The 27586-nt window shown below is 38.4% G+C and overlaps 1 protein-coding gene across 1 annotated transcript; it reads left to right on the top strand.

Moving 5' to 3' along the window:
- Positions 1-5: 5 nt before the first annotated feature.
- LOC124173273 (probable ATP-dependent RNA helicase pitchoune) lies at positions 6-24571 on the top strand. Its single transcript, XM_046552794.1, has 12 exons — positions 6-199; positions 289-363; positions 1929-2081; positions 4060-4320; positions 4508-4657; positions 6411-6575; positions 9481-9621; positions 12422-12582; positions 13231-13383; positions 20037-20207; positions 22426-22603; positions 23942-24571. The coding sequence occupies exons 1-12, from the start codon at positions 100-102 to the stop codon at positions 24079-24081; spliced, it is 1848 nt and encodes a 615-aa protein (XP_046408750.1). The 5' UTR covers positions 6-99; the 3' UTR covers positions 24082-24571.
- The last annotated feature ends 3015 nt before the right edge of the window (positions 24572-27586 follow it).

The raw sequence follows: 27586 nt of genomic DNA, 5'->3' as shown, positions 1-27586 counted from the left end.
AACCGCTGGGAACGGCAACATCGCCACGCGATTATCCATTTCCTATATCAGCTTGACGGATATTTATGTGAGATTGTAGTATATTTGTCAAAAGGCAAAATGGGAGGATCAGGATTTATGGAAAAATCCTTGAAGAGGAAGTTAAAAAGCCGAAATCGGAAGTTGAAACTTACGACAAAGATTGAATCAAGAATGATCGGTAAATGGCTCTTGTGATCCTTGGAGCACCAATTGCATGTGCCATGTGGTGTTTTGGTTAGGGTTGTTCATATGATTTCTATTTTCCAGAATCGAATAAAAATGAGTCTGCTGAAGGTCGTGATCCTGTCCAGGCGATGGATGCAAAGGCTCCTATTCAAAAGGGTGAGTTAAAATAGCATTGTTTTCCTCATCGTCATCATTTGGTAAGCTGTTATCATTGCTAGAAATTCATGGGCCTTACGTATGATGTATTTCTTGGGGTATTGGTTTTCATTCTCTCCGACAAATCTTGTAATGATAGAAATCAGTGGCGAAAGGGTACTCTGCGCGCCTTTTGCTCCCTGTGAAAGATTCCTAACGCTTCTTGAAGGATTTGCATAAAATCACAGTTGAATGGATGTCGTTAGGTAAACAAACTAGACGTGGAAGTAATTAATACAAAAAATATTCATTATTTAGTAATGATTAAGTTCATTACTTATTAATATGTATAAATTAACATTTTTGTAATTCACCTAGTCATTGTTTTGGATATTTGAAGCATTGTCAAGTTAATCATCCACCCTGGACTTTGACAAAACGCCCACCTTGTAACCATAAGTTGACATTCCAATGACTGTCAGTCCTGTTTTTTAGTTCCCATGCATTTCATGGCTTCCCTCCCTACCCAGGCCAATAAATTATCGTTTTTCTATTGAAAATCCAGCCAATCAGTAGAGGCTGTATATGCTAAATGGATAAAGTGGGGTGAGGTACTGCAAGGACCCCTATGACACAAATTTGACTTGTTTACATCGGTTGGTTGTTCCTACATCTTTTAAGTTTTCATTTATGTATAGAGAAGACTAGATTTCATAGCTGCCTCCCTTAGCTAACTGCCTTAACATTTTGATTAATATCTACTGTTGACACTGGCCCTTGGAATGGTATCTCTATTTGCATTTATGAATATATAACGTAAACTCTTCTCTTGGCACTACTAGACTTCATTTCTGCCTTTGTTAAATCTGTTTGACTTCATTGCATATTATACATGGCTACATAGATGTCTAGGAAATTGAAAATGGGACGTTGTTGTGAACCCTGATCCACCTTCGATTGGTCTTCTTGTAAGTAATTTCCAAATTTCCTGAGTTGAGGTCCGCCAGTATATAATGTCATTGTCATAACTTTATTTACCATAGTGAAGTAGTTCCTTGGATAGTTCATTGTTACCTTAGTTTTTTGTTGGTGTGGCGTTATGAGGATAGTGCATTAGCTAATTTCTCTATGAGTAGTGCAAAGTGTGTAACGTGTAACTGTAGCCACCTTGTTACAGGTCAGGGAAAAGTCTGGCATTTTGTCATTGTGTCTAGGAAATATTTTGTCATGACGAGCAAATCAATGTATGTAACCACTTCATTGTTAGGTGGCAAAGAAATGGCTTGGGTCTTTTTGGTGGTAAGTTGCAGTTAATTTGCTTATAGTATATATGTATGTAGATTGACTCCATACAAAACCATTTTAAACTGTCTGCCTGGAAAATTAAGGTTCTGATTGGGTAGCCGTTTTATAAGTTCTGCAGAAATGTTATGATCTAAAGCATTGTTCAAACAAGGTCGGGGAAAATATTGATTCTTATCAGGGAGAAGTCTGGGTATTTTTATGTGGAATTCTTGTAACAGCCATGTGTTGACATTTAGTTTTTAATGCACAAATTTATTTAATTATCTCATGAAAAAATCCAGTAAAGAGATTGACTTCTGCCCAGTGGATTGTGAAGGAAGAGGATGCCAGTAAAGGTGAAGCTAATGATGGAGAAAGCACAGAAGTTGCCATAGAAGACCCAATTCCCAATGGACAGTCCAGTGATGATAACATGGAGAGTGAAGATACCAAATGTAAGTCATATTGATTAAGCTCTAAGTAATGTAAGGATGATTCGGTTACCCTTTATTGGTGGTTCCAATCCAGCTCAGTTCCTGGCATCTGTTTTCTATCCAGGTTCTCGGTTCGAGTTCCAAATTGTTTCAATTTCATTGCTAATTTTTTAAAAACTATTAATGATATTTATTAGGGTATAATGAAAACTGTAAAAAGAATAAGGCCAAGTTAGCTGCAAGTAACTGAATCTATAATGTGACTCTAGTTGAGGTGTTCATGAAATCTTCTCGGGAAATCAGTTATAATGGTAATCTGGTTGAGGTATTTAATTTAAATTATGCTCAATGAAAGTTGTTAAATTGGTTTTTGGTACTACAGTAGACTCTCGTTATTACGGACAACCTTATTACGAAGCAAATCGTTGGCCCTGACAAAACAGAAAAAACTGTTTTACTGAAAATACCTTATTCTTATGTTTTTAAAGTTGCTGAATCCAAATATGATGGTTTTAAAGTTGTATCACCCAACATTTATTCACATTTTACAGTTAAATTTATGAAAAAAGCAATATTTTTTTAATTTAACAGCTTTTTTATAGTTATAATAAAATTGAAAAAGTAGGTCTAATGAACGAAGATAATGGGGATTGCTGTTGGTACTTCACCGAGAAGTTCAGCAAGCAATTCATCGAAGAAAAAGCTACACAAGAAGCTTCAAGGAAAAAAGGGAGAGAAAATGTAGACCAATTCCAGTTGACAAGTGAACCCTGTAATATCACGCTGTAGTAAATACAAACAATTTTATGATGTAACACAGTGTTTCATTGATTTCCCTGTATTCCGTATAGGGGTATTAGACTAAAGATTAAAATACATATTGCTTGGAAACTATGGGTGATACAAAAAAACTTAAGGCCAGGTTTGGATTCCGCACATAAAAATCTATAAAGATCAGGTATTAAAATAAAAAAAGTTTAAAAACGAAATTTTTTGTTGGCCTGTGCTATCCATTCTATGGTAAAAGAAACGTTATTACAAAATTACGAATCTTAGTCCCGTTCTGGCCGACTGCAAAAAGAACTTAATTACAAAGTTCCACGAATAAGGAACAGCATTTAGGTGAATATACACTACGCTACGTTATAATCATTGCACTACATTTAAGTTCTCGTGTACTGTATGCAAGAGCATCAATTACCATATTTCTCCGAATATAGCCCCCTCCCCCCCCTAATTTTGAGGCTTGAGTTTCGGGAAAAAAATTTAAAAAATGGGTTTGAATATAGTCCCCCCTTTACTTTTACCATGGACAATTTTGGAAAAAAGGGGGGACTATATTCTGACAAATACGGTATGGTTCTTTCTTCAGTAAGAGATACTTAATCATGGTGACCCACTCATTACCGCTCGTAAATTGATTGGATGTGAAGTAAGTCCTCTTATGAATATATGATTTATGAACTTGCAGAGATACGAAAATTGGAAAAGTTCAAGTGTCCCCAAAATCTCAAATTTGACGCCTTTCAAGTTGGCCCATGCGATGCGGTGTGGCGTAATGGAACTCTTTGGTCAAAATCTGAACATACTATCACTTAATCTGAGATGAACTCAGGAACTGTTCAGTGTTTCGCCCGTTCTTCCTTCTTGCGGACAGCGATTTTTTTCGGCTTCGGCTTTGCCGCATGTGAGTGTTCAAAGTGAGTTCACTCACAATTGTAATGCAGTGTTGCATTCTGCAGAATAACCACACTTATCGATGCCATGCATAGCTTCATGAACTAAAGATTTCTAAAAGAAAAATTCATACGAACTTCCGTTTTTCAGTCCCGTGAACTTCATAATAATGAGAGTCTATTGTAATTCATTTTGACTATGGCACCTGTTCTGGTTCTAAGATCAAGAAATCAGGAACCATCCCATGTCTCCATTAATGAATTTACATTTTGTGTCTTGGTGTAGATTGATTCTGATTCCCAGATTATTGATGAATTTTCAGTACCTGGTTCGTCTGTTGGTTTAAGTGTCCTGAGTCAGTCTTCATTCTCTGCTCTGAAGGAGAAGGTGTGTGAAAACACCCTGAAAGCCATTGATGATATGGGCTTCACGACGATGACTGAAATTCAGGCGCAGTCGATACCCCCTCTTCTGGAAGGACGTGACCTTGTTGGTCAAGCAAAGACTGGGTCTGGAAAGACCTTAGCATTTTTAATTCCTGCTGTGGAACTTATTTACAAGCTAAGGTTTATGCCGAGAAATGGTAAGAAATATGCCATTTTCTTTTCTCCTTGCCTTTTATTCCAAATTGGTAATATTGGCTGATGCTTGTTGTTGATTTAACATATTCTTATGTCTATTGAATTGCTCCTGACAACTATGTGTGATTTGCTGCTATTTTGGTCGGAATTTTCTAATCCCCTTTGAAATGGGGACTTCAATTTATTTAGGTACTGGATGTATTGTAATATCACCCACTAGGGAGTTGTCCATGCAGACATATGGTGTTCTCAAGGAACTGATGAAGTATCACCACCACACGTATGGTTTACTGATGGGTGGAGCGAACCGGAAAGCTGAAGCCGACAAGTTGGCCAAAGGTTTGTGAATTTTTCATCTGCCATTTGTATTTAATAATCCAAGTTGTCCTCGTGAAGGCAGTGTTAATTTTTTTGATGACATTTGTGAGGCATTGTGGTAAATATGCAGTTAACTTTGAGTTAACCTCACTAATTGATGTAGACTGAGGCTCGAATAATAAAAATAATGAATGCGGAAATGATACTGTTTGCAGTTTATTTCATTTTGTGGACATTATTTCAAACAACTTCTGACGAAGGGTTTGAAAAGGGACAGAAATTGAAAAAATTAAACATTTCCCCTAGTTAATTGTATACTATTGAAAGAGCATTGGATTTCTAATATTTATTGTACAGTGGAACTTGGTTAGTACGTTTCTGAAGGGACCACGAAAAATGAACGTACTAACCAGGAAAACGTACTAACGAGGAAAGTAAATAATAGCAGTCGGGGTTATTGCAATCAGTGAAAAAGTCGTCATAATTACAATTACTATCGGTAGTTCTCATAGGATCGCCTTCCTGAACTCTTTTCACATTTAAAATCAAGAAAATGAGCGCTACATTGAAAAACAATACCATGTGAATAAAAATCGCAATTTTTCATAGATTTCCGGAGACGATTCCATGATTACAGCGTCTATCTCCCGTGATTTATCCTATATACATTTACAGAACGAGGACGAGTGAAGCTCAGACAAGTCATTTTTCTTTCTCACAGCGTACTCGGAGAATATAACAACAACCCGGAGTAAGTCAACTGGTTTTTTAAACATCATAAAAATTGGGCAAAATTATATTGACTTTCAAATTACGGCAACAGCCGTAGACATTCGCTTCTGGAATGATACCATTTCGATTGTAAAATCGATCGATATATCGACTGATGACACGCAAGATTATAAGATTACGACGTAATTTCAAGAAAATTTTATATTAGACAGTTGAAATTTACTTTCAAAATTTGTCTAATGTCGTCTGCTTTCGTTCCGAGATCAAGTATTTTTAAGCTAAGCTTCGCGTGGAGATCCAGAGCATCGTCTGCTCCCGCAACAGTAGTCAAGTAAATACGCACGACGTCGAGTTTATGGAGCAGTACTGCTTTAGATAATGTGGGAATTGTCTAATACCGTTAAGACTCATTTCTTCATCATGATAACTCGTGCAATAGCAACAATTGCCCACTCACGAACTTTGTGCGCAGCAGTGGGCACTCCCAAGCGCTCCAAAGGCAACAGAAGGTGAGGAGCTCGGGGTGGGGAAAATTGGGGCTTCTTATTGGCTGTAGTTTTTCGTAGTCAGACATTCCTGAAAAATGGGCGCATTTTATTTTTCATCACGTCACAAGAATTCAGAAATGCATTTGGATAAATTACGGTAGAAGGAAGAGATGTGGAATGAATGGAAGAATGTTAATGGCTAATAATAATAAATTAAATCATGAATTCAGACGTTTGCGACCCTTAAGAAGACACTAGAGAACGAATTGCGGGTTGCGTCACGGCAAGCAATTGAGCGTACTAACCAGGAAAGCGCAATTTTTTCAAACGTACTAACCAAATTCTTTTACCTGTATTTTGTTCGGATGGTACCGGGACCGAGGGAAATCGCCGTACTAAGGAGGAAAACGTACTAAGGAGGAACGTACTAACCAAGTTCCACTGTATTTGAAAAGCACTTGGGCATTTTACAAGCAACCTATGATTAATCGGACCAACCATTTTTGAAGATAGTCCCAATCTCTTCTCATTTCTTTGTTGAAATTCATTTCTAGGTGTAAACATCATTGTTGCTACTCCTGGCCGTCTTCTGGATCACCTGCAGAACACTCCAGAGTTCCTGTACAAGAATCTTCAGTGCTTAGTTATTGATGAGGCTGATCGTATTTTGGACATAGGATTCGAAGAAGAATTGAAGCAAATAGTCAATTTGTTGCCTAGTAAGTTGAGTGAATACTAATGGTGGGAGGGGTGTAAATACATTAGTCCTAAGTCTAATGTATTTTGAAGACTATGCAATGCAGTACTGGTGGCCATTAGAAAAATTAGTACACTCATGCCTGGTTTTGTTCAAGAGATGCATTCATTAGGGTCTTTACACTGATCAAATTTGCATGAGATCGCATTTTAAAGAGAGATGAGGGTGCATAATCAGTAGCATAAATTTGGGCATTGAATTTCCATAAATTGTATGTATCCCTTTAAAATATCCCTTAAAAATTGTATTTATCCCTTTGGATATGCTTATTTCCTTAAGCATTATTGTTGCGAATATCATCTGAGGCAGTACATAAAGTTGTTTTCTCTCAAAGAAAACTGTAGTTTGTGATAGTTAAATTCGGTCCACTTGTTTGGGTTGCTTTACAAGTGGGGAAAAATGCATGATGCATTATTATTATTATTATAGTATTCTACCGATTAAGGTAGGTTTCCATGGAGTACTAAAGAGGTGATCTGGGAGCCTCCCTTTCCTTCCAGCACTGCCTTCTTTAATTCACTGTAAGGCCTAATCTCTTTCAATCTATCTAAAAATCCTATTCTTTTCCTTCCCCTCCCTCGTTTCCCCAACATGATGCAATGATGCATGTCATGCATTATTTTTTGCGTTAGTAATTCATTATCGAAGGCTGATAAATGTATTTTCACCATTAGCAAAGAACAAAAACAGCAAAAAAAATGCATCTAATTTTATTAATTATGAAATATGATAGTATTGTATGTAAGTCTACTTATTGTAACACAAAAAGTTATACTTGCATTTTAATGTTTTGGTTGATTATTAAGGAGCTTTAAACGTAAAGAGTTCTTGGATATTCCATTTTTTGAAACATTTTTTAAACTGCTGCTTGATCTATTTGTGACAAAAAATCAACCTTAACGTTAAATGTTGATGGCAAATTTGTTTGGTGAATATGTTTTGGCATCTTCAAGTGCAAGGATATGCATGTCAGCAGCACAGATTCCTATTTTTTTAAATGCTTTCTGATGGTTACTAAACTGAAGCAATGGCCAAATACCATCGTTAGGTGTTCTAATAGTTCTGGGTCGGATATAGATGACTGTCTCTGAATTGCCAAATTTTAAATGGAGCCAATTGTCAGCCTAAACATCATCCAATGATTTGGTCTTAGGATTTTTCTCCTTTATGGAAAAATCTTCCAAAATCGTTGGCACATTAAATTTTGGTTTTGCTAGTAGTGGGCCCTGGTCGCTTTCATGGTGGCGAGGGTTTTTCCCTATCCCACCCTTGTATTACTATCCTTAGCCTGGAGGCATCGTTGGGCTCCTATTGCGGCGGCGCTTTCATCCTTTTTCCTTCCCTTTCACTCCCCTCCCGGGCGCGTGGGTGCATCAGTTGAATTACTGGGTCCTGGCACCAGCGCGTTGTAACCCTCAGAGGGACCCCTTGGGTCCTGATTCTCTGTCTCCTAAAACACAACTAGAGAAATATCTTTTGGTTAATATTCCTTTTAGTATAATCTGCCATTTCTCTAGGCATAGTAAATTCAGTTTTTACCAGTTGTACCTCTTGTCGCCTACATGATGTCGTTGAGATTCTTCCATCCTAATTCCTACCCAGGAGGCATCATAGGGACTCCGTCTTGGCCGTGCTTCCTCTCCCCTTTTTCTTCCAATGTCCTCACTTCCTCTCGGGGCACATGAATGTTTTAGTCTGTGACTTGTTTCCCCACACCAAAGAGGGGTATTCATTTAATGTGTACGAGAGTGGTTTTAAAGCATCCAATTCTGGTCTTTTTTAAGATTTTGCTCACGGCTGTGGAGAGTCATAAAGCTTTGTTTGGTTTTTCCTTTGTGGCTTTGCAATACTACGCTTTATCAAATCTTTTTTCTATACGTATTGAATTCATCTATGATACAGTGGAACCTCGTTAAAGCGAGTACGGGCTATAGCGACACCCCCGCTATTACGAGAGATAGCCGATGCACCGTCAATTGACCCTATAATAAGCGTGTTAAAAAATTCGTTTTACGAGACCCTTTCGGTGTTGGCTCTCGCCATAGCGAGGGTTTTACCGCCGGAAGACTTTCATCAAGACTCCTTAACCTCTGTAATTGCTAGCGATCTGTTAGAAATGAAGTTAATGGAGTGCTCAGTCTCAAATTTATGTGATAAACTGTCGTTCGATAAATATAATGATGACGAAACAATGCTTTGCATGATTTTCATTCAGTGCGGCGCTTATAAATTGTTTGAATAGTTAGTCGTTATTTGAGTAAGGAAATTTAGTGATGCAAAAAAACATCGCCTTTCGTCTGGATTTATGCTTACGTTTATCGGATAGATGTTTATCTGTCGCCGCACCACTCCTGTTCCTGTATATCTGTTCGCAACAGGTATATTGGCTATTATTTGCTCCACCTCCGGTTAAGCGACAATTCGCTATAGCGAGTGTTTATTAGTGCACCGTGGGGTGTCGTTATATCGAGGTTTCACTGTATCTGCCTTACTGAAAATTTCAACTGTGAAGCCCACTTTTCATTTCTTTCTATTGCTAAATATTTCTTCTACATTCCGAATTTCATGTTCTTTTGTCCTAGACATTTCAGAGATACATGTGTATGTCTTGGCAGTAGTAATTTTATGCACCTCAAAACTAGCATATAGATATTTTTCTTGGGTATAATTTCAGTCTTCATGGTTGCCCAAATCGCCGGCTTTTGGCTGAATTTTGTATCGTTGGCTGAATGCACTTTTTCAATGCATTTGTCATACCCAAAACTGTTTAAAGCATCAAATATTGGCTATCAAAAATTTTTGCATGCATATCATTCCTTATTTATCAATTTCCTATGGTTCATTTGCCTTTTTTTTTCTTTTGGAAGAACGAAGACAAACTATGCTCTTCAGTGCAACATCAACCCAGAAGACTCAGGCCCTGACTTCACTGGCTCTGAAGAAAGAACCTGTGTTTGTTGGTGTTGATGATCATGGGAAGGAAGCCACTGTTGAAGGCCTGGAGCAAGGTAGTCAAATGTTCCCTTCTCATATTCACAGAGTTCCATTTCTCAGAACCTATTAAATAGTCAGTTTTATTTCAATTCTCTCATTTACGCGTAAGTTAAAATTTATCATAGTGAGCTCTCTGCATGGTAATCCTTTTAACTATTATCGATTTGTATGTTTATTTCTAGGATTCATAACCTGATTTCTTTATACCATTACCAAATTTCTCCCCATATTTTGCCCAAAATCTCTGGAAGATATTTAATTGGGGAAATAATTCAAGCATAATGGAATTGACTAATTAGACAACCTAAACATAAGTGTCGAGGTAAAAATTACAGAGTGGTGCTTGTAATGATATTGTTCACTTCATCCGAAATAGCAATTCATTATGATTTAGCAGGAGATGGATGAAACAAATTATTTAAAAAAAAAAGTTTTTGGCTGGCTTTGCACTAGAAAATTTTTCCAAAAATCAGGTCTCAAACGTCAAGGGAGTATATTGTGAGAGATTGAATTATTGGACGTTGGGAAGATAACTATTGTCAGCAGCATTCCTTGAATAAAAATATTGAGAACTAGAATGAAATAACTAGGTATGTTATGTTATGATTGCTAATCCATCATAGTAATATTGCCTTTGAAAACAATGTAAAGGTCAGGAACCCAATACACTATACACCCATGTCTCGTATAGCGCAAGGGATGCGTTTCTTGGGGTCTTTGCGCTATACGAATTTGCGTTATACGAGAGCGTTTTAACATAGGGAAGATAAGGATGCGTTCCTGGTAGCATAGGTCTTGGGTATTGAATTTCCTCTAAAACATCTATATTCCCATAAAAAGCCTTAGAAAACATTATTTCTATAAATATTTATAGTTTAAAACATCTTTAAAGATAGTATTCACGCATTCAAAGACTTTTATTCACGTTAAAAAAAATTCTTACGTGCTTTCGAAATTCCGTCCTGTCGTGCGGGTGGGCTAACATCTGCTATCTCAGGGGATCGTAATGCGTTGCCGGCAGTTGATGTTTTTTCAAACTAGTCTAAAAACAACTATTGTGTCACCCAGGCCCTTTTGTCGCTCATCGAAATGACAGGAAAATGCTACTTTAAATGCCATTTCATAGCTAGCGGAGTTTATGAATGATAAATCATTTTAATTTGAAGTCCTCCGAGTCATTAGCAGCTACGTGAAACAGTCTTTAAATGCCTTGAAACCTGACCCAGGTTTTCCTTCCCTGAAAATGAATGAACGAGAATGCATTCTTTTCCAAAAGAATATCGTCTCATCAACACTAAAAACTAGTTGAGGGGGAAAGGAGCCACTTTCAATAACAGCTTGGAGTTCATCAGAAAATGTTGTGGTGGCTGCGCTATCAACACTTGCAGATTCACCTGATATCGCTGCACTGAAAATACCTGCTTGCCGTTTAAATTCTGGAACCAACCGGAGCTTTCACTTAATGTCTCGGAGCGATTACCACTCTCGTCTTTTTGTACTGATTCACCATGAACTTTCCGTATGTGTAGACCGCTTGGTTGAAGTTGGTGCGGCTGAGGTCACTGATATTTTAGTTTCGTCTTTATTCAGAATAAGGCATCGTGAGTTTAAACTTCCGCGCAATATCGCTTTGACTCTCTCCATTTTCAAAGCAATTGACCTCTCTCAAGTCCTCTTCTAGGTTAATGGTTTTTCTTGATAAATTCTTGATTTTTCTACACGCATTCCTATTTTTTGCCATATTCTCTTGGTTTTTACCCTGTATGGCTCTATCTAAATCACCTTCTTCTGCTGAACTGTATTCCTGAGACGCAGAAGGGCTATGACTGCGGGGAGGGAACGAAGCCATTGTGTTTAAGACTCTATAGCGGACCCTTATAGTGTTGATGCTATTCATGCGCAACTCGGTCACCACTCCATTTCTCCCCCGTGAATACCGATGACCTTGAAGGCTTTAGCGTAGACCCACTACCTGGAAGTCAATCGCCCGGTAACCTACGACGGCAAAAATACGTCTCAAACCGTATCGTTGAAAAAAAAAACTCATTTCCACTAGCCCCACGCTTAATTAACGATCTAAATTATTTATTATCATTCTGTTAAGGAGACGAGATAAATCTTCGGTAGGCCGGCTATCTAGACCCAATGACGAGTAATACTTTTGGCAATTGCGCAGCAATGAATTTCGATTAATATATAAACAAAAAAGAAGATTTGAGGCAAGAAATAATATTAATATGCGTAAATTGATAGAAATTTCGTGTGTACTTAGCGCAAGTTCACGTTTTATCACGAGAGCGTTTAAGATTTTTGATTAGGCTACACTGTGTTGCAATGTTTCCCCGAGGAACGAATTTGCGCTATATCGAAATTGCGCTAATCGAAATTGCACTATACGAGACATGGGTGTAGTGAATTGAGCATCAGGAACCCGTTAGTCATGGGGAAATTGTGCGAGTGCCCTCTTCTAGATTCTATCCTCCCCCAGTCTCTCCCTCCCTTTGCCGGTGGAATATTGGTGCAGATTCTCAGGCTCCTTCACAAAGCGCCCAAAAAGAAATGAATGGAGGGGGTGGGAATGTGCTCGAGTCTGCATCAGTAGGAAAGTGGGCATGCAGAGGAACAGGAGAGACGAGGAAAAGGGTCAGTTGTGTTGAATTGAATGCACATCCTGATAACTAGCAAAATTAAAGTGCTGTTGAATCTCAATGGGAGTTTTTATGTCCGCAAAATCCCATCCAGAAACCAAATATCCTATCATTTTACAGGTTTTTTTGTTATCAATGATTTTTACCATGTGACTGTCCTTTTCAGGTTATGTGGTATGCCCTTCAGGCAAGCGGTTCCTCCTCCTCTTCACATTCCTGAAGAAGAACCAGAAGAAGAAAGTGATGGTGTTCTTCAGCTCTTGTATGTCTGTGAAATACCACCATGAGCTCTTGAATTATATAGATCTACCAGTCTTGAGTATTCATGTGAGTATAATTAAACTGCTCTCAAAATATCTTCTAAGGTTGCCGTTGTAAATAATGGGTATTTCTTCACCAAGTTGAATAATATAATTTGATGGGGCATTTTAGATTTCCGTGGTGAATAGATTAGAAAACTAGCTCAGATTTTGTTCCTTGTGATACTTGGCACTTGGGCAGATGTGTTGGAAAACGACATGTTTTTCATCATCGTGTTGTGTGTGCTATGTCAGAAAAGGGTAGTTTTCATTTTTTTCTTGCCTCTATCAAAATTTCATAATGCACTGAGTGTTTATTTGTCACCGTTTGATTTTAAATTGATGATTTATATTTATTATAATTAATTAAAAACTAAATTACATTCTTACGAAAAACTTTTCGCTATTGCGAGCATCATTGGGGAAAGGACGCTGATGAAGCAGTGCCCCCTGCCACTATGTGGTGTAGTGAATGCCTGAGGAGGATAAGTACAAATGTGGTGATTCACAAAAACCGGCTGACTTTATGTATCACATACTCAGCACTTCCATTTTATTTTGAATTCCTTTGTTTGGGACAAAGTCACTCAAAATTTTTTTAGTGGTGAACACTTTCAAGGTTGTATGCTTGGACATTATTTGCTTTGGTTTTACCTTTTAAATATATGTTTTGCAGGGGAAGCAGAAGCAAACCAAGAGAACAGCAACATTTTTTCAATTTTGCAATGCTGAGACGGGAATTTTACTCTGCACGGATGTAGCAGCTCGTGGATTGGACATTCCTGATGTTGATTGGATTGTGCAGTATGACCCTCCTGACGACCCAAAGGCTAGTGGATATTTTCTTATTTTCAGTTCCATAATTTCTCTAAAATTCTATGTTTTTGTATATTTTTCTGCTGTGGAGAAATATAATCTCCACATTGAAGAAAGCATTTTTATAATTTTGTTCTTATTATGTGCTAGAATCATGCCAAGAATAAGTGTTTTGACTTAGAAAACAGTTGTGTCACTAACATTTCATCACATTAGTGGGAAGGCCCAACACTGACAACAAGCATTGTGAAAAGGAAATTTTTAGCGTTCATGAATACTATTTTTCATACATTATTTTACATAAATACAATATCCTTTAAGATATACACACATGCCTTGAATAGTGCAATTTCGATTAGTCCAATTTTGATATAGCATAAATTCATTCCTCTGGGAAACACCGCAACACCGGGTAGCCTAATCAAATAACTTAAACGCTCTATTGATAAAATGTGAACTTGTGCGAAGTACACATGAAATTGCTATCATTTTACACACATTAATAGTATTGCTTGCCTCGAATCTCTTCTTTGTTTATGTATTAAATTTAAATCAATTGCTGTGCATTAACCTAAAGCATTGCTCATCATGCGGTCCAGATAGCCGGCCAACAGAAGTAATTTATCTCATATGAAATTAGTTAATTTAGATCATTAATTTAGCGTGGAGCTAGGGGGAATGAGGTTTTTTGAAAGCAATATGGTTTGAGACTTAATATTTGCCGTCATAGGTTATTTGGTCAAATTGACTTTCAGGTTGAGGGTCTATGCTAAATCCTTCAAGGTCATCAGTATTCACGAGGGAGAAATGGAGCAGTGGCCGAGTTGCGTATGAATAGCGCCAATATGTAAAAGGGTCCGCTCAAGAGTCTCAAACACAATGGCTTCCTTCCCTCCCAGCAGTCGTAGGCCCTCTGCATCTCAGGAATACAGTGCAGCAGTTGCTCAGGAGTAGAAAGTGATTTCGATAGAGCAATACGGAGTAAAAACCAAGAAGACAACGGCAAAAAATAGGAATGCAGGTAGAAAAATCAAGAAGTTATCAAGATGAGGCATAAACTTAGAAGAGGAATTGAAAGTGATCAATCAATTGCTTTGAAAATGGAGAGCGTAAAAGCGATATTGCATGCTTATAAGTTTAAACTCACGATGCCTTATTCTGAATAAAGACGAAGTTAAAACATCAGTGACCTCAGCCGCACCAACTTCAACCAAGCGGTCAAGACATACGGGAAGTTCATTGTGAGTCTGTACAAAAAGGCGACGGTGGCAATCGCTCCGAGACATTAAGTGAAAGCTCCGGGTGGAATTCCAGAATTTTAAATGGCAAGCAGGTATTTTCAGTGCGGCAATATCAGGTGAATCTGCAAGTGTTGATAGCGCAGTCACCGCAACATTTTCCGATGAACTCCAAGCTGTGATTGAAAATGGCTCCTTTCCCCTAAGTCTAGTTTTTAGAGTTTACAAGATGATATTGTTTTGAAAAAGAATTCAACCTCGTTCATTCATTTTCATGGAAGGAAAACTTGGGTCAGGTTTCAAGGCATTTAAAGACTGTTTCACATAGCTGCTAATGCCTCGGAGGACTTCAAATTAAAATTATTTATCATTCATAAACTCCACAAGCAATCAAATGGTATTCAAAGTAGCATTTGCCTGTCATTTTGTCAAGCGACAAAAGGGCCCGGGTGACACACTAATTGTTTTTAGGATGTTTTTGATATTGGTCAACTGCTGGCAATGCATTATGAGCCCCTGAGATAGCAGATGTTAGTCCGCCCACACAACAGGAGGGAATTTCAAAAGCACTTACGAATTTTTTTTTTGTGAATAAAAGTCTTTTGAATGCATGCAAACTATGTTTAAAGATATCTTAAACTTATGAAGTTTATATGAATAAGGTTTTCTAAGGCTATTAACATGATGGAATATATATGGTTTAGAGGAAATTCGATACCCAACATCTATGCTACCAGGAACGCATCCCTATCTACCCAATGTTAAAACGCTCTCATATAACGCAAATGTATAGTGCAAAGACCCAAAGGAACGCATCCCTTGAACTAAGCAAGGCATGGGTGTATGTTAATTGGTTTGTGGGATTCTCATGCTTCGCATAATAAACCTGCAATTTTTCATAAGAATTGGCTGATAAATAAGACATATATAATTTGAATAATTGAGCCACAGGTGCCTTAGCAGACCCCTTTCATTGAAAAAAATGCAGTTTCGCCCAAACTTTGAATGGTCATGAAAAAAAAACAGTAGAGACAGCTCAAAATAATGTTTTAGGCTTTTTTAAGCATAACCTGCACTCATAAATGTGTCTACATGAAATGTCACTTAATGGAAAGAATTTTTACTTCAGGCAGAAATCCATTATAGCAGTGTAAATTCTGAGATGTCATGCAAACATTTTTTAGCAAGGTGGTGTGCGTTCCCTTAGAGCAGGGGTGTCCAATTTACCAGGCCACGAGGGCCACATTCCAAGTTCTGAATCGCCCCTTGAGCCGGATAGCAAATTTGCCAATGACTGAAGTGTTCGATATCAACTTTCGAGCAAGCTCTAGGAGTGCACCTTGCTCCTATGTCGAAGAATTACTGCATATTTACATAATTCAATCATAAGACCACTTTCAGACAAAACGATTTTCCACCAGCCACCATTTACGGCCGGCACACGGCGTTGCAGACAGTTGTCTCCGGTCGTCTTGTCTGAAAGCCTGCCTTTGTCTTGCCTGAATTTCAAGTGAATGACTGCCGAATAAAAGCTGTTTCGTCTAAAATCCGACTCAATATAGCATTGTCTGTATTTCATGCGGTAGATGGTGCATCGCCCGGCCAAATGGGTGCAGTGCCATCAACGGCACGATTCGAATCGTTCGAAGACATCCATAAAGAGCGATGGTAAGTTGAAAGAATGGCGCCATGGACTGCAGCAGACATAAAGTCAGCTCGTTTGAAAGCGCCCGCGGCTATGAAAATGTTGCAATGTTGGCGAGAGCGACAAACTGATGAAACCTTAAATGCGCAAGTTAGCGAGCAACTCTTAAAAAAAAAAAAAAAAAAAAAAAAATGGAAGCCATGCAATGGGAAAGTAATGCTTGGGTTTTTTAATCTCTTTTCACTTTTTGGCCTTCCTCGCCACCATACCAAGCTGGTTCCAAAGTACGGACTTTTTGCGACTGGTTCTCGATACCAGTTGCACAGCCGGTAGGAGCGAGAACCGGGCACTGGAAACAACCCATCTCTAATTTTAAGCAAGGAATAGGTCAACAAAATACGATGGTGACTTAGCTTTCTGGCGAAACTCTTTATCCTAGCAGCTGATGCTGCATTTTTTCTGAAAACAGGATATCAGATTACAATTTATGAGTTATACTATAAGTGTCTCTTGTCAGACTTTTTCTGTTTGGATTTAATAAAGTTAGGTTTCATTTGTATTAGTTTTATTAGCGTCATAGTTATTTAATTAGTTGGCCTCAATTATATTGAAAATATACTTACTTGAAAGGAACACTTCAAATATTAGACTATTTTTGGCCTCTGTGATTCATCTCACAACCAATCACTGCGCCAGTGAAAGTGGTTGTTTTAGGCATAATGTGCACATTGCTCTTGTAAATAGGTGTACTTGAAATGGCCAATGATGGATGTTTACATCAGACAGAAATACATAATAGCAGTGCAAATGCCAACTTGCAAAAAATGCAATGCAAACATTTTAGCGAGGTGGCGTGTCCCTTTAGGATATTTGAAAGAGATGTCAGTCAAATCAACAAGATGCCGCAAGTGTTTCCATAAATTAACCTATTAACAGCTAAAATATTGTTTGAAACCTTTGATGAATATCATAATTACATGCCAGAATCTTGCCTTTCCTGGGACATAGCAACCTTGTCAAACATTCCTATGTCGATTGATTTCTCGCATTCATTGTTTTTTCTTTTTTTCCTCTTGAAGAACAATAGGTTGAGGTTCCACTGTATTTCACCAAAATCCTGCATTTCCGGCTACAACCTAGTCAAACATTCCCACATTTATAGTTTTCCCATGTTTATAGTTTTATTTGTCCATCCCCACGAAAAATAATAGATTGAGGTTCCTCTGTAATTTTATTTGCTTATGAAAACCTTGTGTTCAGCTGGTATATTGATTTTTAGTAACTAAATCTTAGAATGAATGTAAACAAATACGGTAGAACGTCACTTATGACACTTTCAGCAGAGAGCCAAAAAAAGTTCCATGAGTGAGGAAGTTTCAGATATGAGGTGTTTCGGTATAGGAGCATGAAATCCTTTTCATTTAGGTCTGCTTTGTTTCCAGGTTGAGATTACTCATTTGTAGGCAAGAAAGTGAAGCCTAATAATCCTCAAAAGCAACATCGGCAATGATGTGTTACCTTAAGAGAAACATAACTTTGCATTCCTTAACAACGTTACCCACGGTTGAAAGTCTTGGTCGAATTGCTAGCATTTCTGGCACTAAGCTGCAGGGCTGTTTTACTGGAGAAATTCGGAATGTTGATACGAAATGTTCACAGAGAAGCCAATTTTCAAAAACAGTTGGCTCATTAACAGCAGTTTTCAGGAAATACAGTTCACCACCTAAGGGCAAACCAAAGATTAGAGATTGAAGAAATGAGGTACCTGAGGAAAGTCATCCAAATTAACCCTGTAATGAGGGAGCAAAATTTCACTAATGCATCACGAAAGCTTCACACCCTGTGGGCCCAGGTTCAAGTCCTGGCTGTGGCAGAAACTTTTCAGAGATGGCTGTATCCCTGCTTAAGAGTAGCGTGGAGGGAACTTCCAGTGCAACACACTGTCCGGCAGATTGAACGTTAAGCCTATCGTTACAACCTGGCTAATTCCAACACAGGGTTTCTATCCTCCCTCCCTAACCTAATGACGAAAATGACCCCAGCTGTTGGTTACCTCCCTCTAAAAACCATACCAGAGATAATACAGAGCACACGGCACCCGGGATATTCCATAATTAAGATTTTATCTTGTGTGTAGATCACTTTTTTAAGTGAGTCATTTAAATAACTCAGTGATCAAACATCAGTGATGAATGAGCCCAGAAAAATCTCTCCTTTTTATAATGTTGACGCATCAAAAAAGAATTTTCCCATGAAATTTTAGCTGTATTAGATTGAATCTACCGAGTATAGCCTCTCTGTCAGCATTCTTCCGCGAATTCAGCACCGGGACCTTTGACTCACAAGCTGCGTGATTTGTCTTTACAGAATGATTTACTTTCCCATTCCCGATTACAACAGTGGGCACTTTTTGTATTTCGATCTCTCGGTGCTAAGCAATTCCTGAGTCTAAAGGAACTGTTTTATCTTTCACGTCTTGAATTTGACTTTTAATGATTACGTTACGACTGACGATGGGAGTTATTCTCCGAAAGCATTTACAGTTACTCCCGTTCTGTTAAAACTAAATGCTTTCCACCTGGAAGAGCAAAGCTAATAGCTATTCAAGGTCCAACCATCTATCGCTGAGGTTTAAGTTGGGTCAGTTTTGATCAGTGCACCGCATAAGCAACTTACCCCTGGCTCCATTCGTCCTGCAGATTTGGGGTTACCCGAGGAATGAGACTACGCATCCTGTTTTAACATTGTGTTGAGTTGCCATTGACTTACGTCCATGCAACAAATACAATTATCTTTTTTGGATGACCAAAGAAGCCTCAATTTTGGTACTGGAGGTTTTTTTAATGGCTGATTGGATTATTTCGCTTGGGTGACAGAAGACATTAACATTGGCAAAATTATAGAAAGTCTTCCATCAGAGATTGGTACGCGTAGCTCATAATTCCATAGCAATGATCATCTACTATAATTACAATTAATATCTAATAAACAGCATCGCTTATTATTGAAACTTGTTAATCTTTATTGGCATATCCAAGTAATGAGCAGACAGTACTCCCGCTCGTGTGACTAAAACCGGTACGTGTACTGCTGTCTTCTCGTAGAACAGTTCTCTGATAATTCGTAAATGTGAGGTATTTTATATAATGGGCCTGGAAAAATATGTTTCATGACTGAGGTTTTCGTCTAATTGTAAGTGAAAAGTTTATAACCAAGGCTGGAAATACATTGGTCCATGTGGGGTTATTGACGGGACCAAAAAAAAAGTTGTATGAGTGAGGTCATTGTATAACTGAGGGTCATACAACGGAGGTTCTACTGTAAGATGATTTTACATGTAGAACTCTACAGGGGCTCTCCGCTGGGTAATGGGCTGCACACCTCCCCACGTTTCAAAGAACGACGACTTGTTCTCAGGCGATCTTCAGTTGTATGCCATCTCTGTAAGTGTTTTCTGCTTTGATTGGCTGGACACACTGGATACGCAAGGAAGAATGAAGCAAGAATGTAAAGATAATTTTTTCTGAATGCAGTTATACAACTATCAATTATGAATTATTGTTACACTACCATCAATTTATGCGTCATGTGAATTTCAAATAAGGACTGTGGTCCAAACGAAACTGAGTACATATTACATAATTGACCACCGTTGGTTGACCTACGTTGACCACCATATTGGTTGTTATAATGTCTCATTTGATTACTTGCTATAATCTTATTGTTTAAGTAATATTTATTGTGAAGCTTAAATTTAATGAGTGCAATTTTTTAACCTTCCAGGAATACATACATCGAGTTGGTCGAACGGCTCGTGGCGAGGGTGGCCGTGGCAATGCGTTGTTGATTCTGCGCCCTGAGGAACTTGGATTCTTACGCTACCTGAAACAAGCTCGAATTCCTCTCAATGAATTTGAATTTTCGTGGAGTAAAATTGCTGATATTCAGCTGCAGGTATGTTCTACCATTTCACTCTTACATGGCCAGTTTAATTACATGCGCATTTGTTTCATTAATGTTTTGGGAGATACCTCCTCATATAAGTTTTGATATGTGTCCTAGTTCTTTTTTTATCAAAACAGAATAAAATTGAAATAAATGCAGCATTTCCTAAAGAAATATCATCAGTAATAACTAAGATGTAGTCATTAATTTTCCTAAGTGGTAACAACTTATATCTGTGATAATGAATGAATAAATGCTGTTTTCATCATAAAATTTACAAGGTTGAAGGAACCCAAATTTTTTAATGTAGTAAACCAGAGGGCTTGCTTGTATTCCTGTGTTGCAGGTGGCTTGCATCTCTCACCAAGCCAGTTATGAAGTCCGTAAAATTATTTCATATCACTCTATGGGCAGTGTGTGCGTGTGTTATAATGGGGAAGAATTGTAATATGCACAGTGATGACCTTATGCTGCACAATCCATTGAAGGTTGTAAGATTGGTTATGTGTGATGGAACTATTCAGATGAGGCATATAGAAATGAACCTGATTCAAAGAACATAGCACGGGAATTGCTATCAAGCATTTTGACGGGAGTGTACGTCTGCAAAGAATATATTCCAACACTCATTCAGCGTTGCAAGTGGAAGAGCAGCAGGCCACCCCTGCTTGCCGCACCCTAAATACAGCAAAATTCATATTGCTTGTGCTGCTAGGAGGGCGCTTATCTTTGATAATATAAATCTGCAGATAGATGAAGGTAAAAAAGAATGCATAGTGAGACGACTTGTCCCTTTTTGGAGCCTTGTCGGCATTAAACAAATTGACGTCTCCAACTTTAGAGAAGTGATAGAATATTTTTGTATTGTTCACGATATCTTTAGATCCGTGAATGCAGGCAAGGAACCTGTGTCTATGAAGAGGCCTCCCGACTGGCTAGTAAGGTGTGCGAACTTTGGAGACACGCTTCTCATCCATACACTTGCCTGTGACGATATGGATTTTGGATTGAGGCCACTGGTCTCCCCTCCGCGCTCCTCCCTCCCACGTCCAAAATGCACCAAAATTCACACCAAGTGCATCTTTTTTTGTTAGTCTAACTTAGGGGTGTCCAATTAACTATGCCACGAGGGCCACATTCCAAGTTCCGAACCCCCCCCCCCCCCCCCGGGCCGGATAGCAAATTTGCCAATGACTGAAGTATTCGATACCAACATCTACTGAAGAATCCGGTGGCATACTATTTCTTATTTACGAACAGTTGAAGGCGACTTTGACGTGCAGCACAGTGCTGCAATGCTCCTGGCGGCGTCTCACTGAGTTAAACGAGCGATAATCGTGCGCTACTTGAAACTAGTGCGCGGGCCGGATGAAAGCCCTCTGCAGGCCGGATCCGGCCCACGGGCCGTATTTTGGGGACCCCTGGTCTAACTAATACTTGATGTTTCAGCATTGTGTGTGGAGGAACAATCACGAAAGAATTACTCAATTATCATAGAAAAACATAAATTCTGTTATGAGAATGCATCACTGCATCCCAACCAGTTGTATTTGGGCTTACTCGGAGATGCACTGCTTGTTTACCAAAATTTTAATAGCTACAGCAAAAGACAGGAGTAGGATAGGATAAAGGAGTAGCTTATTACAAGTAAAAAAAAAAACGGCAATGGACAGGTGAATGGCGTGGCAAGAGACTGAGTTTTGAGGCAACAGTTTCGGAGAGAGGATTAATTTGCATGCTGCATTGGAGATAGCATTAGCAAAGTGATGCTCTTGTGCAGCTGGATGTGATCCAGTTCGGCTCAGTGAAAGCAGAGGAGGAGGAGGGGTGGGGAGGCAAGGAAGACAACTTTAATGGGCTGCTTTGTTGTTTGAATGAAACATTGCATTTTTTTCAACTGCGTGGTTAGTTTCAATTCAATTCAGTCCCAGTTTTGAAAGTAATTATCCATCATCAATGATTATTTTAAATGTGGGTGTATATGTAAAGTTAAGAATTTTGTATTCAGTTGACTCAACCTCTCCACTAATGTTACGCTATAATTGAAGGAGAGAGTGATGAACCCTGTGGAAATGAAGTTTTTTCTCTGGGAAATGTCAGGGTAAAGTCAGGGAATTAAAGAATCTTGTAACAATCCTGCGTGTTGTAACTTTTGTGTTTTCTTTTCAAATCATGATATTTAGGAGTATTAATATATGTTTTTAAGCATTTTTCTTTCTGTTTTCAGTTGGAGAAACTGATTTCAAAGAATTATTTCTTGCACATGTCAGCCAAGGAGGCCTACAAAGCATATGTGCGTGCCTACGATTCGCACCATCTGAAACAAATTTTTGACGTTGAAACTCTCGATTTGGCTCAAGTGGCCCTGTCATTTGGCTTTCAAGTACCGCCTGCTGTGGACCTCAGTATCCTTTTTCAATATTATCTTGATGACTGTGTAATTAAGGTTTATTATAATTGTTACTTATCACTTACATAATAGTTTGCGCAGACTTTTAAGTAATTATGGTGGGTGTCACTGGGCTGCCATTAGATTACTAAATCCATTTCCATTTTGATTTGAGAGGTACTCATCACGGGTCATCCAAGGGTCATGATCTGCAGTTGCATCATGGCAAATTCACTTCTCTTTCATTCTCTGCAAATTTTCTCCTGCTGTGCACAAATTCCAGCGAGGAAGATTCATTTGCCTGATGCAGATCCTTCGGCAAATGACTTTTCACCTGTGGTTTTTTTGCTTGTGGATTGCACCGTTAATATGCACTGGTGGCTTGTCTGGGTATTATTTCGTCATTATTTGTCTGGGTATCATTTCGTCATAATTACCCGTCCATAAGTCCCGGCCTTGGTAAATAACCTCAGAAGCCTTCGAACCAACAAATATGGCTGATTTAGACCACAATTGATAATAATTTCAGCTTTAGTCCAGGACGGTCATCAGTCTCATGCTTTCAATCATTGGGTCATTAGCCATGAAATTATTATTAATGCTATGAAATTACTGAGACACTCTGCTGATTTATGATATTTTTGTAACATTTTGACATTTTAGCCTGGTTGACAATGACCGTGACAAACGATCAGACTTTATAGTAGATGTAATGTTGATAAAAGAGATGTCTGACAAGACATGCTTTATTATGTAGATAATATAGTGGTATAATTAAAATTATTATACATTTTTGGATTATATTTATATTTTCTCATAAATTATAAAACTTATGTCTATCGGAATCGACCTTTTAATGAATCTTACATCAAATCATTTGTTTGTGTTTTAAGCAAACAAAAATAAAAACTTTTTAAGTTGTGCTGTTAAGCCTATTTTTGTTTGACGTAATTATGGCAAGTACGAAGAACAATAAAAATTATGTTAAATTTAAATCACTCTCAGTGCCGCCAACCGTGCACTGGGAAAGAAGCGAGGAGACGTCTGCCGCAACCAAAGACCCTAAACAAAAGCTGGCATTCTATAGGATATGGGTTTAAATGCTTAAGTACTAACTTATTGCTGTCAAACCATAGTTTCTGCTACACATTCACTCTGTACAACCCAAGTGGTGAAATAAGTTGCTCAGCTTGAAATGAGTTGTAGATGGGTTAGTGCTAAGCTACCAAATGCAGCATATCAATTTTTGTGTGTGTTAAACAGTTTTCTGTTTGGTATGAGAATCAATTGGAGTCTGTGCTTTTGGTTGACTGTTTCTATTGTATGTTGCTATACTCCTTAACTCAATTTTCAGAAGTGAGCAGCAGTAAAGCATCTCGACCACGCAAAAGGGGAGGAGGAGGTGGTTACGGTAATATCAATCAATCCAATGCCATTAAGAAGGCAAAGATATTCCGGCAACCAGGAAAAAAGCTTAAAGTTAATAGAGGATAAATAACTTCAAGTGACAGTTTCTTACCATTTCCTTATCATCTTTTTCAAAGAAGTCTGAAGCAGATGGCAGATACATGGGTATATTTTTCACTGTGTGACTAGCACAACCGTTTTTATATCTACAGATGATGTCGATAGTGGATGGAAAGTAGAGCTAAAGACCTTGGCAGACTCTTTCCTTTTGTGTGCTTCAGTGTCAGGATCAGTGGTTTTTTTTAAATATTCCGTGCTTCTTTGAACGTCTTTTAGGCAGGTGTACTTGTGAGGAGAAGTAAGTGATGCAGAATTAAGTGATGCAGAATTTTAGACTGCCTCCTTCTTAGCTGCTGTTGGGACTTAGGGGCCATTTGAAGAATGGGTGGGCTAAAGGACTGGTGTGTGAGCTAAAACCCAGAAATATGAAATTCTAATGATCTGTGAACTGTGCTGGCTTGGCCAAGAATAATTTAATAGAGCTGTAAATAAAGAAATTAACTTCTTATTATGCAAATTTCATAATTTTAATGTTTTGGAAACAGTCATGTTTATACATTCGAAACCCTGTGTTGAGTGATATGTTTGCATGCGATGGGCTTTAATGATTGCAGCCAAGAAGTGGGCGTTAATTAAGCATGGGGTACGTTTTGGTAGTAATTGTCAACCCCATTTTATTGGAGCCCTAAGTGAGCTGTGAATTCAGGTATGTTTGCAACTGTGCGTGTTTTATTTTCAATATGTACATGCTTCTCTGATGTAGATTGAAGTGCCCATGCTTTGCATATCTGTTGTTCGATTTTTGGTGCGGAAAATATGTAACCTGGATTCATAATGGTAATGAGGATGGATTCTTAGATTTTCACATTCATAAACTCAATGATTAGACCCAGGATTCATCAAATATTGACATCATAGGCACATTTTAAAGGTCTCCTGAAGCGTAAGTTGATGTATTAGTACTTACAGAATAGAAAAGATTTTAATTGGAAGGAAAATATTGGTGTTTTTGGTATTCCCTTGTGGGTTAGAGTGTCATGCCTGCTGATCATGTGTGTTAATTATACAGTGATTGTTGACAAGTTCGGATCCTCCTTTTGAAATGTATAAATTTGGTGGTATGATTTTCCAAATTTAAATGCAATGCAATATAATCTGCTCTATGGTTCACACAGATGGGTGTGACAATGGAATAAGTATCCCTGCGGAGAGGGGATTAAGAGAATACTTCCGCAGTATCCCTGCTTGTCGTAAAAGGCGACTGAAAGGGTCCGAAGTGGCTAATAGTATCAGCTGTGTCAGCTAGGGTTTGATGAAGGCGGAAAATTTCAGATAAATGAAATACAATTCACATAATCATCATTTATTGAAAATGTCTCTCAGCTTCGACGATATGTCTTTATTGGGAGACATAAGCTCTCGCATTTCAACAGGTCAACTGTCTCCTCTTTTTCCGTTGGCAGACCTCCATGCCCCCTGAATGACACAACTGGAGGGAAGAGTTGCCTCCCCAATGACTGCCCTGTCAGCCACTGGTGGTGTTCATAAATGGGCTTCAGTCTCCTGTGACTGCTCTCCACCCATGGAGGATGCACCTGCTGAGTCTACTAGTAATAACGGACTAATTTTTTCCTGGCTGCCCAATATCTCGTCGACTGCTGCATAAAATTTCCAGGATAGGGGTACCTTATCCCTGCCCCCTCTGTCCCCAAACCAATTCGAGGGTTCTTGCATTTCTGTAATTAATAGGATAGTTTTGAGCAGTGAGACAGTTGACAAGCAAGCTAAAGTATCACAAATTCTTGTCATACAGGATTCAGCACGCAATTGGGTTTGTCTGTTAATCTGGTTCTGTGTTGATTGTCACAGGATGACAATTTGACTCAAGTTCCCATGGGAATCCTTTATTACGACTTACCATTGTGTCCTTCCACTCTATTTTCGGGAGCTTTGGCTTCCAGGCCTGCTAAGGCAATAAAGTTTATTGACACTGGAATAACACGTTTTGTTGGTAGTCTATGCGTACGTATCGATGCGGGGTTCAGGCAATTAAAACAAATTGTCTTGATCGCTGTTCACTCGAAGTATTCGATTCGGCTCACTTTTGTATGCATTGCTGTTGCCATTCTGTATTTTTGCGCTCACATTGTTGCATATACTGCTTCAAATCTTAAAGGATTCTCCACTCCCATGGTTCCATTGATTCCCACCAGTCGCAATAAATACAGGCGTTCCAGTCGGTAGGATACAGGTAAACATACGTAGTAGCCCGCAAAAGATGCACTACGCTTTAAATGTGACAGTTAATTACTCAAAATCAAGCTCATTTTATTAATAGTAAGCTTAATTTCATATCTAATAATTAAAAAGACGCAGGTAAATATTTATGAGTGCAATGTAGTTCCTTCAAAACATACGTGTTAGCCCGCATAACGTGCTCGTAAATATGGTGCAGTGGTTAAGGTACTGGAATAGCACTCAAGTTTCATGTTCGATTCCCATCTGCTGTAAATAATTTATAACTTTAAAACTAATCATTGAATTAGTTTCAATTTTTTGTGTGTGAAATAATGTCTTGTCGATAATATTTTGCGGAAATATTTAAATAATCTAACAATTTTTATGTTATATCCTTAAGTGAAATGTTTTTTCCTCTTCTACTGCCTACAAAAATAGTATTTCCTTTTTATAACTCAATACAACTTTCGTATTATTTACATGTAGGTACCACTACTTTATAATGCACGATTGCATATAAAGTACTTAGTGTTGAATATATTCTAGTTGCATATGCACGAAGGGCCACCTCTCGGCAGAACGGGATGCAGGCATTACACATTCGGCGATGATTATACCGGTAGTAAAAATGGCCCACCTCAGTAATTCTGCTTCGTGTGTTAGATCTCAAAGCAAAGTCCGTCACAGTTTTCACACCAGTACAAACTATCTCTTCTCCTGGAATGTTTTGCCCAGACGACACGCCTCCTTTGCGGGCGTTGTTTCTTTCCTGATGGAGGGAGGGATCCTTCTAATGAAATGTCTTTCTGTCAAGCGAGGCACTAAACTATCGGCAGAATGTCGCTGGGGCACTCGGACGACCTTTTTGGCATATTGCTGAAACAGTTTCTCTACCAGCTGGGCTCGAAATGTGAAATGGTCAACGTTTTTATTTGCGATTTCCCGGTATATTATTAGAGCATTCAGTACAGCCGAATGCTGATGACTTCTAAATAGCTTCATGTACCACTTGTGGAGACGCTTTCTTTCAAACAAGTAGGTTTGAAGTAACTAATCGTTTAGATCCACCCCACCCATATATTGATTATAATTGGTATTACTTACTGTTTTATGTGACAGTGGTGAACTCATAAAAGTTACTGTTCAGCAACAGTAAGTTCGGTAGGTAGAGGCCCAATTTTTTAATACCACTGAATGGATTTCGTATCAATGGCATAATAAGACATTTGATCCAAATGATTGATCCCACTCATGTATTTGTTGTATTGAACCACCGCCTGTGGTTTTCTTTACG

Source organism: Ischnura elegans, chromosome 1 (assembly GCF_921293095.1).
Source record: "Ischnura elegans chromosome 1, ioIscEleg1.1, whole genome shotgun sequence".
Lineage (NCBI taxonomy): Eukaryota > Metazoa > Arthropoda > Insecta > Odonata > Coenagrionidae > Ischnura > Ischnura elegans.
This window is presented reverse-complemented; position numbering and strand designations above follow the sequence as displayed.